This window comes from Mustelus asterias, unplaced genomic scaffold, assembly GCF_964213995.1.
Source record: "Mustelus asterias unplaced genomic scaffold, sMusAst1.hap1.1 HAP1_SCAFFOLD_229, whole genome shotgun sequence".
Classification (NCBI taxonomy): Eukaryota; Metazoa; Chordata; class Chondrichthyes; order Carcharhiniformes; family Triakidae; genus Mustelus; species Mustelus asterias.
This window is the reverse complement of record NW_027590208.1, coordinates 592,655-605,531: the sequence shown is the minus strand read 5'-3', so window position 1 is coordinate 605,531 and position 12,877 is coordinate 592,655. Positions and strand designations below refer to the sequence as shown.

The 12,877-nt window shown below is 52.9% G+C and overlaps 1 protein-coding gene across 3 annotated transcripts in view; it reads right to left on the bottom strand.

Annotated features, from left to right (window-relative positions):
• Positions 1-4,503: 4,503 nt before the first annotated feature.
• adar (adenosine deaminase RNA specific) overlaps positions 4,504-12,877 on the bottom strand; it is a 93,047-nt gene continuing 84,673 nt past the window's right edge. For all 3 annotated transcript variants that reach the window (XM_078203901.1, XM_078203902.1, XM_078203903.1), the window contains exons 12-15: positions 12,423-12,605; positions 9,029-9,141; positions 7,789-7,916; positions 4,504-6,777 (exon numbers count right to left, since the gene is read on the bottom strand). In XM_078203901.1, coding sequence (XP_078060027.1) covers positions 6,537-6,777; positions 7,789-7,916; positions 9,029-9,141; positions 12,423-12,605 — 665 coding nt within the window. In that variant the 3' untranslated portion in view covers positions 4,504-6,536. The remainder of the gene's footprint in view (positions 6,778-7,788; positions 7,917-9,028; positions 9,142-12,422; positions 12,606-12,877) is intronic.

Here is a 12,877-nt window from a genome sequence, read left to right as displayed (position 1 = left end):
CTGGATACAGCGCTTGGGGTGAATGGGATCAGAGGTGATGGGGAGAACGCAGGATTAGGCTATTGAGTTGGATGATCAGCCATGAGCGTGATGAATGGCGGAGCAGGCTCGAAGGGCCGAATGGCCTCCCCCAGCTCCTATCCTCCTGCTCCCCACTCCCGTCCCAAGCCACAGAATAAGAAAAAAAAAGTTCTGCACCAATACTCTGAAAAGACGAACATCCAATTTATTCTAGAGGATTAAATGGATGAAAACAAAGACACTTACTAGCTGTTACAAAAAAACATAACCCTTGTAAAAACGGAGCATATACACACGCACACAGAAAAGGTAACACATTCCCCCACCCCCCCCCCGCACACAATAAAACCCCCAAAGCGTACTAACGAGCAGTGGGAACAACATGCAACGTGCTGCCTTCAGAACAACTTCCAGCCTCTCACACATACAACCCCGTAAGACACAGGCCATTCGGCCCATCGAGTCAACTCCGCCATTCAGTCATGGCGGATATGGTTCTCAACCCCATTCTCCTGCCTTCTCCCCGTAACCCTTGATCCCCTTATTGACCAAGAATCCATCTGTCTCTGTCTTAAAAGACACTCAGTGACCCAACGTCCACTGTGGCACCCAGATTCACCACTCACTGGCTGAAGAAATTCCTCCTCATCTCGGTTTTAAAGGAGCGTCCCTTCACTCTTTGAGGTCGTGCCCTCCGGTTCTGGTCTCTCCCACTAGTGGAAACATCCTCTCCACGTTCACTCTATCCAGGCCGCTCGGTATTCTGTAAGTTTCAATTCAATCCAATTCTACCCTCCACCCCCATCCTTCTAAACTCCCAGTATCGGGGAGCTCTGCTTTAAATTGGCTCTTCTCAATCCTTCCTTCTTGAGGAGGGGGGAGGAAGGAGGAGGGGGGGGAGGGAGAGAGAGGAGAGGGGGAGGGAGAGGAGGGGGGGAGGGAGAGGAGGGGGGGGGAGGGAGGAGAGGGAGAGGAGGCGAGGAGGGGAGGGTGCCCCCCCCTCCTCAGGAAGAAAGGATTGAGAGGAGCCGATTTAAAACAGAAAATGCTCCCCAAGATTGAGAGATACGCAACATCTTCCTCCCTCTCCTTTCCCAGGAACGCTGCGGACCTGAACCTCAGAACCTGCGGCCCAGCCGCCACGTGCTGCCCAGGGGGCTTTCCCTTCGTACACAGGTACCACCCCCCCACCACAGTGGGACGGGCAAGATGTGCCAGTACGTAGGAGTGAACCCCATCACTGCGTTTACAGGGGGGGGGGGGGAAATATAAACAAACTGGCACACATATTCCAAAATGGCTCAGGTGGAGGTTCAGTAGCCCGGGGGCTGGGGAGACAGAGAGAGAGAGAATAATTCATAACAATTCTCTCCAGACCCCGGTTTCTGTAGGCTCTGCGTTGTGCATCCCCTCCGCACCGTAGACAAAAGGTTTACATTCAAAATGTTTGGACCATTAACAACTGCGAACGGGATGATACAGAGGGGATTGAATCAGTCCTTGGGAAACCCGCACTCAAACAGGTGGGTGGGAGAATGGCAGGTACAACATCTGCCTGGGGGGGTGCGGTGCCCCAGCACAAGGGGTTTACCCATTTCGATCACCGTCACGGACGGTTGAAGCAAGATTCCACTAATCCAGCTAAATGACAGGAGAACCCCCCCCCCCAATGACCTCTGAAACAACTTGTCAGGTGGAGTCAGACACTCTGAGGAGTGAGTGCCATTTCCAGCCTTTGCAGAGCACTGGTCTCTCATCGGGAACTGGGGTGGGAGCACGAGCCGGGTCTGAATCATAGGAACCCTACAGTGCAGAAGGAGGCCATTCGAGGCCCATCGAGTCTGCACCCCGAACACAATCCCACCCCAGGCTCTAATCCTTAACACATTTACCCCGCTAATCCCTCTAACCTACACATCCCGGGACACTAAGGGGCAATCTTAGCACGGCCAATCCACCTGACCAGCACGTCTTTCGGACTGTGGGAGGAAACCGGAGCACCCGGAGGAAACCCACGCAGACACGGGGGAGAACGTGCAGACTCCGCACAGACGGTGACCCGAGCCGGGAATCGAACCCGGGTCCCTGGCGCTGTGAGGCAGCAGTGCTAACCCACTGCGTCACCGTGCCGCCCAGGCACGGCCCTACCCCTAAATCCTACCCCAATAGCTCCATCTCGGAGCACTCACCAACGCTGTTCCCTCCTCAGGCCCTCGGGTGCACGCCTATGTTTCCGGTGAGTGATGCAGGAAAGAATGTGGCTGGACTGACACTGCACATGGGTTTTGGGGGTGGGAAAGAGAAGGGAGATAAGATGGGATTGTTAAACCCAGTAAGAAGTTTACCAACACCAGGTTAAAGTGTTGTGTTGGTAAACTTCTTACTGTGCTTACCCCAGTCCAACGCCGGCATCTCCACATCATTGTTAAACTCAGCCAGACACAAATGCCAACCCTGTGGATGACTGCTGGCTTTAGATTCAACCGACCATTGCCCACTCAACATGAGACCCAATTGACACCACTGCCTCACAGAGGCAAGAGCGGCCTTACTCACACACCGGTGCGGACTGAAGGGGGGAAATAAAACAGTAATTTACTTTGCTGCCCACACGGCCATCAGTGTTGGATATTTGAACAAGGTTCCCTTGCTGTCTGAGATCTCCGACACTACACCTGTGATTGGGGGACGGGGGAATCAGTTGTCTAAGACCCACACCGATCTGCAAACCTGGACTGGTAATAACAGCAGCAGCAACAAAGCACAACACACACCTGGAAGAACGCGAGCTTCAATCCTGCTTCTGTCCGCAGAACGTTTAGCGGGAACTAAAATCGGATACAACAACGGGCGGACTTTCCAAAACTGCGATACGCCAGAGAGTGATTAAACTAAAAAGAAAAAAAATACGCTGGCAAGTTACTTCACAATTGCTGAGAGAAAGCGCAGCGCTCGTTAAACGCTCCCTCTCCTCCGTCAAGTAACACCGACTGCTCTCCCGTTCTCTTACAAGTACAAACTTGCACATCGATGAGGGGTGGGTGCAAGGGAAATAAGATGCCAGGCAGCACACTTAGGGGCTTTCAACTAGATTGGTTACTGACTGCAAGGTTCTCTGTAATGGCTGCAAATACAACCAGAAACCTCAGGTGCGTTATTCTACAACCACACTGCCAGCCCCGTGATCCACTCACCAAGAGACAAAAAACAAAATTACCCATGGTCTGTACATAACTCAGTATCACAAACTGAATCCTTTGCTGCTCGCTCCATTGAATAACCACCAGTACTGTACCCCAGTGTTATACAGCGAGAGACCCGTCCCCACCAGTACTGTACCCCAGTGTTATACAGTGACAGACCCGTCCCCACAGTACTGTACCCCAGTGTTATACAGTGACAGATCCGTCCCCACCAGTACTGTACCACAGTGTTATACAGTGACAGACCCGTCCCCACAGTACTGTACCCCAGTGTTATACAGCGACAGACCCGTCCCCACCAGTACTGTACCCCAGTGTTATACAGCGATAGACCCATCCCCACCAGTACTGTGCCCCAGTGTTATACAGTGACAGACCTGTCCCCACCAGTACTGTACCCCAGTGTTATACAGCGACAGACCCGTCCCCACCAGCACTGTACCCCAGTGTTATACAGTGACAGATCCGTCCCCACCAGTACTGTACCCCAGTGTTATACAGTGACAGACCCGTCCCCACCAGTACTGTACCCGTGTTATACAGCGACAGACCCGTCCCCACCAGTACTGTACCCCAGTGTTATGCAGCGACAGACTTAACCCCACCAGTACTGTACCCCAGTGCTATACAGCGACAGATCGGTCCCCACCAGTACTGTACCCCAGTGTTACACAGTGACAGACCCGTCCCCACCAGCACTGTACCCCAGTGTCATACAGTGACAGACCCGTCCCCACCAGCACTGTACCCCAGTGTTACACAGCTGGGCGATTTAAGTGCATGTGCTGATTTCAGTGCTGGATTCAAGGCTGGTCCCCAGAGGTGGGGAATGCGAGAGGGTTCTGATCCATTTCTCTACCCTCCCTGTGACAACATCCTTCCCCGCGGCCTTTGGGCGAACCACCAACCCTCAGATGCCCAAAAAGCTAGAGATGGGAGGCAGTTAGCTGCAACGGCCTCAAGTCAGGCACAAGAACACACCCCCCGTCCCCTCAAGCTCAGCAACGTCCCCAAGAGGACGGGTCTGTAGCGGCACTCCGAATCACCCCGAGGAGGGTGGAAACAGTTTGTAAAAGCAGCTGAAGGGGGATGGGGGGGGAAGAGACGGTCTAGCTCAGCCTGGCATCCCACAATGCTCATGGAGCGGAAACGGAAGATGGAGAGCGCTGGAAGAAAGTACGCACCAGGGTCTGTCTGCGTAAGGTGGGTGACAAAGGTTCTGCGTCGCTGTTAGTACTTTGGGGGGAGGGGGGGGGGGGGGGGGGGGGAAGTTCCGCTTCAAAGTTCCACACAGTTTGTTGGTCAGTCTTTTAATAGTGAATTTAAAAAAAAAAAGAAAATGATAAAACATGCGACACCAACAGTACCAGTGATTTCACTTGGGCACACGTTAAGTAAGGGAGGCCTTTCTGAACCCATCTGACTCGTGGCTCCGTACATAGCCGGAGTTCCTGTCACTAGCCCCAGCCCTGCACTCCCCCCCCTCCCCCCTCATTGCCCGACCCGAGCCCCGGCGGAAGTCACGCACACTCGCACAGCCAGGATATCAAAGGATGTCGGGCGTCTGCGACTAATTCGAAGCTGGTCAAATGAGGAGATTCTACCTTCTAACAAAGCAGTAACAAGTCAGTTGGCTTTCGATCATGTTCCCAGATCATGTTCCCATCCTGTTTTAACAGTCACTTCTCCCTTTTCCCCTCTCTCCTGGAGGGGGCTGACTGACTGCGAGGGTGCAGCGCTTCTCTCGGGTACAACAGACAGCCACCGCGGTCCTCACCCTCACATTCAAGTCTCGACAGGGGGGACGGGGGATGGGGGGGGGGGGGGGGGGCAAGGAGAGGAAAGCGAGGCAATTCCACACCCGAGTCTCTTGCGTGCGCCCACATCCTTGTGCCACCGACTGGGGGGGGACCAGGATCACAAGTCGATTCCTCCGAGCTAATCCCACGGGCTCTCGGTGAACCGGACAACGGACTGGAACTTGATCCCAGAGTGTTTGTGGCCACGCGGAGCCAAGACTCAGGTAGAACCTTCAGAACACGTGGATCACTCTCCGAAACGGGTGGCAAGAGGGCAGCGAGGTTTCTCCCCCGGTGTTATCTATATCTTTTCCCAATTTAAAATATTTGCGATGGTCGTGTCAGAACTCATAGAATCCAGACAGTGCAGGAGGAAGCCATTCGGCCCATCGAGTCTGCACCGACAACAATCCCACCCAGGCCCTATCCCGTAACCCGAGGTATTTACCCCGCTAATCCCCCTAACCTACACATCTTTGGATACTAAGGGACAATTTAGCATGGCCAATCCCCCTAACCTACACATCTGGGGACACTAAGGGGCAATTTAGCATGGCTAATCCACCTAACCTACACATCTTTGGATGTGGAAGGAAGCCGGAGCGCATTAACACCGTAATGAAGTTACTGTGAAAATCCCCTGGTCCCCACACTCCAGTGCCTGTTCGGGTACAATGAGGGGCTTGTTCGGGTACACGGAGGGAGGATTTAGCACGGCCAATCAACCTAACCCACACATCTTTGGGACTGTGGAACGAAACTGGAGCACCCGGAGGAAACCCACGGTGGGGGGGGGGGGGGCAAACTCCACACATATTCAGACAGAGTCACCCGCGACTGGAATCGAACCCGGGTCCCTGGCGCTGTGAGACAGCAGTGTTCACCACCGCCACGGTGTCGCAAGCAGGAGGAATGTAACCAGCACCTTTGAAGCTATGAAGCTGGCAAGCAGGGGCTTGGGGGGGGTGGGAATGGGATAGGCAGTGAAGCCCTAAGCGCTGTCGGCACATATAATCACCCCATGTTGTGCCCTTGCATTCTCTCTCTCTCCTTCCTCACTCTGGTCCTTTCTCAGAATCATGCAGTTGGTCCAATAACAATACAGGACAAGAATTATTACAGTGTCTCTCTCTCTCTGTGTCTGAGCCTCCCAACTTCGAGCCGCTCCTTCCCGCGAGGAACACCCGGCCCCCCCCGATGGCATGGAAGCCTGTGCGTGAAAGAGGTCACCCCCTCCTGGTCCTCCATCCGTCCCAATTCTTGGCTAGAATGGTTCTCCTTTTAAAATCAGGCCTACATCATTATCTGTCTCGTTTTTTTTTAAGCTACATTCGATTATAAACATTTGAGAGATTTATAAAGGAATGTCAGGAATTGTGTAGTCATTTAAAAAAAAGTTGTCTGGGGATGTTTTTTTTTAAATTCTCTACAACCTCTGTACAGGATTGTCCCCTCCCTCCCCCTCCCCAAACCCCCTTGAACCCATTTCCACCCGCTCCCCCCCCCTGCCCCACTATGCGTCACTGTTCATGAAACTCTTCTCCTCCAGAGGTTTCTGGATCCAGTTGCCATAGTTCATCTGCTCCAGGGCTTTGAAGAACAGGGTCCGGGCGTTCTGGAAGTCCGCTGCGGCAGCCTTGGCGTCGGAGTAGGAGGCCAAGGCCAGCAGGTCCTGCCGGTCGTTCTTGGTGCAGAGCCGCCGGAAGAGATTGTACAAGTTGTTCTTGGAGACCCGGGAGACGTCCAGCTGAGGCCTGGGGGGGAGGGGGTTGGGGAAGAGGAGTTGAGAGGGCGGGGGGGGGGGGGGGGGGGGGGGGGGGGGTGGTTGAGGGATGAGGGGGAGAGAGTGGGGGAGGGGGGGGAAGCACAAATAAAAATCAAGAGGCTCCAATTTCTGTCAGTTTTTAAAAATTGTTTGTTTGCCTATTAATTAGCGTCACAAGTCGGCTTACGTTAACACTACAATGAAGTCACTGTGAAAATCCCCTAGTCGCCACACTCCGGGGCCTGTTCGGGTTACACGGAGGGAGAATTTAGCACGGCCAATCCACCCTAACCAGCACATCTTTCGGATGGTGGGAGGAATCCGGAGCACCCGGAGGAAACCCACGCAGACACGGGGAGAACGTGCAGACTCCACACAGACAGTGACCCAAGCCGGGAATCGAACCCGGGTCCCTGGTGCTGTGAGGCAGCAGTGCGAGCCGCTGTGCCACCGTGCTGCTTTGTGTGTGTGTGAAGGTCAGACACCCGGCCGCGCCTCCCCCCAGAATTCCCGTTGACCGCCACTTGCAGCGTCAGTAATACTCGGTCAGCTTTGGCCTCCACTCAGTGGGCAGAATCCGTTCACCTTCGAGTCAGGAGCCTCGGGATTTCAGAGCCACACAAGAGACTGTGAGCACCTAGCCCAGGCTGACACTCCCGGTGCCAACACTGAGGGAGCGTCGCACTGTGGGAGGGTCAGTGCTGAGGGAGCGCCGCACTGTGGGAGGGTCAGTGCTGAGGGTGCGCCGCACTGCGGGAGGGTCAGTGCTGAGGGAGCGCCGCACTGCGGGGGGGTCAGTGCTGAGGGAGCGCCGCACTGTGGGAGGGTCAGTGCTGAGGGAGCGCCGCACTGCGCGAGGGTCAGTGCTGAGGGAGCGCCGCACTGCGCGAGGGTCAGTGCCGAGGGAGCGCCGCACTGTGGGAGGGTCAGTGCTGAGGGAGCGCCGCACTGTGGGGGGGTCAGAACATACAAAACGGACTGGCTGATTTGTTTTTCTTACCCATCAAGTTTTCCTTTCGTTCCGTCCAGAACTTCTATCTCTGTTCCATCTGCCAGGGACCAGTTTACACTTGACTCCTTTGTTTTCCCAGTCTGCCGCGTTGAGTCGTAGACACTGACCCTGCCGATCTGCAAGCAGAAAGCAATCATTAATCCTTTACTCAGCAGGGGACAGAGGGGGGAAAAGACGGCGGAGAGCAGGCAGGGTGGGCGAGCGGGCAGGGCAGGACGGGCAAGGGGGAAAGGTGAGCAAGGGGGAACGGGGGGGGGGGGGGGCTAATTGGGTCAAACGGACTGTTCATGAGCTGCATTTTCCTCATCCAAATGTTTGCGTGCTGTCATTGCTGGGCCCCTGGAGGCTTCAGCCAGTGTATTCAGGGCGACCTAGCACATGGGGAGGTCACACACCGTCCTGACATGGACATGGGGAGGTCACACAGCATCATGACATGGACATGGGGGGAGGTCACACAGCATCATGACATGGACATGGGGAGGTCACACAGCATCATGACATGGACATGGGGAGGTCACACACCGTCCTGACATGGACATGGGGAGGTCACACAGCATCGTGACATGGACGTGGGGGGAGGTCACACAGCATCATGACATGGACATGGGGAGGTCACACACCGTCCTGACATGGACATGGGGAGGTCACACAGCATCATGACATGGACATGGGGAGGTCACACACCGTCCTGACATGGACATGGGGAGGTCACACACCGTCCTGACATGGACATGGGGAGGTCACACAGCATCGTGACATGGACATGGGGAGGTCACACACCGTCCTGACATGGACATGGGGAGGTCACACACCGTCCTGACATGGACATGGGGAGGTCACACACCGTCCTGACATGGACATGGGGAGGTCACACACCGTCCTGACATGGACATGGGGAGGTCACACAGCATCGTGACATGGACATGGGGAGGTCACACACCGTCCTGACATGGGGAGGTCACGCACCGTCCTGACATGGACATGGGGAGGTCACACAGCATCGTGACATGGACATGGGGAGGTCACACACACCGTCCTGACATGGGGAGGTCACACACCCAAGTCGTACACCACCGGAGGTGGACATGCATTGGCCCGTACGACATTCATTCAGCTGGACGTTCTCAGCCTGTCCTGACTGCCGTGCCCACCTGCGACGGATGAGAGTTTGTCATCTTGTACAGCAGCTGGAAGGAGCTGGGTCCAAGCTTGTTGTCGTGCTTACCTGGGGGTGATTCAACGTGTAAGGATAAGGCAGGCCCGTTTGAAACTCCGCACCATCCCTGGACATGCGGCAGCAGACAGCCCGGGCCAGATGTCCGTGGCTGTACAGGTAACCTGCGGGGTTGATGGAAGAGACAGCTTTATTCCTTTTCCACAGGGTGTGGCAGAGCCAGAGAACATTTTCTCTCTCCACCCTCACTTTCAAAACCGCAGTCATCACCTGCTTCCTCAGAAATAAGACCTACCTCGCAAAAAGTTGATCTTTCTCTACACCCGAGCTATGACTGTAACACTACATTCTGCACCCTCTCCTTTCCTTCTCTATGAACGGTATGCTTCGTCTGTATAGCGCGCAAGGGACAATGCTTTTCACTGCATCTCAGTACATGTGACAATAATAAATCAAATCAAATTCCAATGCAAGGAGCAGTGCCAGGCTCTGGGAGATCCCAATCTCTCAGACATTTATCCGAGACCTGGGGTCCTCCCTCTCAGCTGGATGTAAAAGACCCCATGGTACAATTGTGAAGAGGAGCAGGGGAGTTATCCCCAGCGCACTGGTCGATCCTTACCCGTCGCAACAACAGATGATCTGGTCATTATCACAGCACGGTGTAGGGGCTTGCTGTGCGCAAGTTGGCTGCCGAATTTCCTGCACCACAACAGTGACAAGGACCTTCAATTGGCTCTTTGGGGCTTTCTGAGTCACACAAGGAGCTTTGGACTGCAAACTCTTATTTCCTCAGCCGCCTTTGACAGGGTTGACAAGACGATCCACCTCCCAACATCTTGCCCTCCTTCATGGCTCTCACTCTTAATTCATTGGACATGGGTGTCGCTGGCTGGGCCGGCATTTATTGCCCATCCCTAGTTGCCCCTTGGAGGGCAGTTGAGAGTCAACCACATTGCTGTGTGGCTCTGGAGTCACATGTAGGCCAGACCGGGGTAAGGACGGCAGATTTCCTTCCCTAAAGGGAACCAGATGGGTTTTTCCGACAATGGGTCATCAGTAGATTCTTAATTCCAGATATATTTTATTGAACTCAAATTCCACCATCTGCCGTGGCGGGATTCGAACACGGGTCCCCCAGAAGATTAGCTGAGTTTCTGGATTAATAATCTAGCAATAAGACTCTAGGCCATAGAGGTCGTGGGTTTGGGAACGTGCTGGAAAATAATGTCGGCAAGCAACAGTGCCACAAATATTTTGGCCAGACATGGAGGATGAAGAAAAGAGATTCCTTGCTGAATGACTGGATGAATGACTTCTTTACGAAATGTGAACCAGATGGGTTTTTCCGACAATGGGTCATCAGTAGATTCTTAATTCCAGATATTTATTACTGAATTCATAGAATCATAGAAACCCTACAGTGCAGAAAGAGGCCATTCGGCCCATCGAGTCTGCACCGACCACAATCCCACCCAGGCCCTACCCCCATATCCCTACATATTTACCCGCTAATCCCTCTAACCAATACATCTCTGGACACTAAGGGACAATTTTAGCATGGCCAATCAACCTAACCCGCACATCTTTGGACTGTGGGAGGAAACCGGAGGAAACCCACGCAGACACGAGGAGAATGTGCAAACTCCACGCAGACAGTGACCCACTGTCCAGGTCCCAAGAATTCAAATTCCACCATCTGCCGTGGCGGGATTCGAACCCGGGTCCCCCAGAACATTCGCGGAGTTTCTGGATTAATAGTCTGGCGATAATACCACTAGGCCATCGCCTCCCACCCTGAACATTTACACTGAATATCTCTGGCAGCGGCTTTCTTGCCCTGCACCATTACAATTCCTGTGCAATTCCAAGTTTATCTCGGTAAACAGTGACTCGACTTTCAAAGCGATGAATTGGACATTACAGATACCTCTCGTTCTCCTCCAGTGCCAACTCCTGACCCGAATCCCCGTGATCTCATAGAGGTTTACAGCATAGAACTAGGCCCTTCGGTCCAACTTGTCTATGCCGCCCTTTTTTAAAAAATAAAACCCTAAACTAATCCCAATTGCCCGCGTTTGCCCCATATCCCTCTATATCCATCTTACCCATGTAACTGTCTAAACACTTTTTAAAAGACAAAATTGTACCCGCCTCTACTACTACCTCTGGCAGCTTGTTCGAGACACTCACCTCCCTCTGTGTGAAACAATTGCCCCTCTGGACCCTTTTGTATCTCTCCCCTCTCACCTTAAACCTATGCCCTCTAGTTTCAGACTCCCTTACCTTTGGGAAAAGATATTGACTATCTAGCTGATCTGTGCCCCTCATTATTTTATAGACCTCTATTAGATCACCCCTCAGCCTCCTACGCTCCAGGGAAAAAAGTCCCAGTCTATCCAGCCTCTCCTTATAACTCAAACCATCAAGTCCCGGTAGTATCCGAGTAAATCTCTTCTGCACTCTTTCTAGTTTAACAATATCCTTTCTATAATAGGGTGACCAGAACTGTACACAGAATTCCAAGTGTGGCCTTACCAATGTCTTGTACAACTTCAACAAGACGTCCCAACTCCTGTATTCAATGTTCTGACCAATGAAACCAAGTATGCTGAATGCCTTCTTCACCACTCTGTCCACCTGTGACTCCACTTTCAAGGACCTATGAACCTGCACCCCTCGATCTCTTTGTTCTGTAACTCTCCCCAACGCCCTACCATTAACTGAATAAGTCCTGCCCTGGTTCATAGAACAGTACAGCCCAGAACAGGTCCTTCGGCCCACGATGTTGTGCCGAGCTTTATCCGAAACCAAGATCAAGCTATCCCACTCCCTATCATCCTGGTGTGCTCCATGTGCCTATCCAATAACCGCTTAAATGTTCCTAAAGTGTCTGACTCCACTATCACTGCAGGCAGTCCATTCCACACCCCAACCACTCTCTGCGTAAAGAACCTACCTCTGATATCCTTCCTATATCTCCCACCATGAACCCTATAGTTATGCCCCCTTGTAATAGCTCCATCCACCCGAGGAAATAGTCTTTGAACGTTCACTCTATCTATCCCCTTCATCATTTTATAAACCTCTATTAAGTCTCCCCTCAGCCTCCTCCGCTCCAGAGAGAACAGCCCTAGCTCCCTCAACCTTTCCTCATAAGACCTACCCTCCAAACCAAAGAATTTGGTTCGATCTACCAAAATGCATCACCTCGCACTTATCCAAATTAAACTCCATTTGCCAGCCCACTGGCCCAATTGATTAAGATCCCGTTGCAATCGGAGATAACTTTCTTCACTGCCCGCGATGCCACTAATCTTGGTGTCACCTGCAAACTTACTAACCATGCCTCCTATATTCTCATCCAAATCATTAATACAAATGCCAAATAACAGTGTTTTAACCCTTGGCTGGAAGAGGCCAAGGAGCCAGGCTGGTAGCTTACCCAAAGTGACAGAGCTCAGATAGACGGGGTGGATGAAGTGGGACAGCAGAGCCCCCTGAAGTCCCAACACGTTCCAGCGCAGGATCTTGTCGCTACAGGACATGGTGCGGAGTCGCTCCCCATGTTGAATCCCGTCCCATGTTGGGACGATGTCGCTCGACTCCACTGGGATGGTGCCTTCACCTGCAGACCAGACAGTGATGAATTATTTGTCACGCTACTGTGCCCTTAAAAAGAAATGTGTTTTACTCAGGTTTCTCTGCAGTTTTTTTCTAAGTTTATTTATTCGTGTCACAAGTCAGCTTACATTAACACTGCAATGAAGTTACTGTGAAAATCCCCAAGTTGTTGCACTCCGGCGCCTGTTTGGGTTACACTGAGGGAGAATTTAGCATGGCTAATGCACCCTAACCAGCACGTCTTTCGGACTGTGGGAGGAAACCGGAGCACCCGGA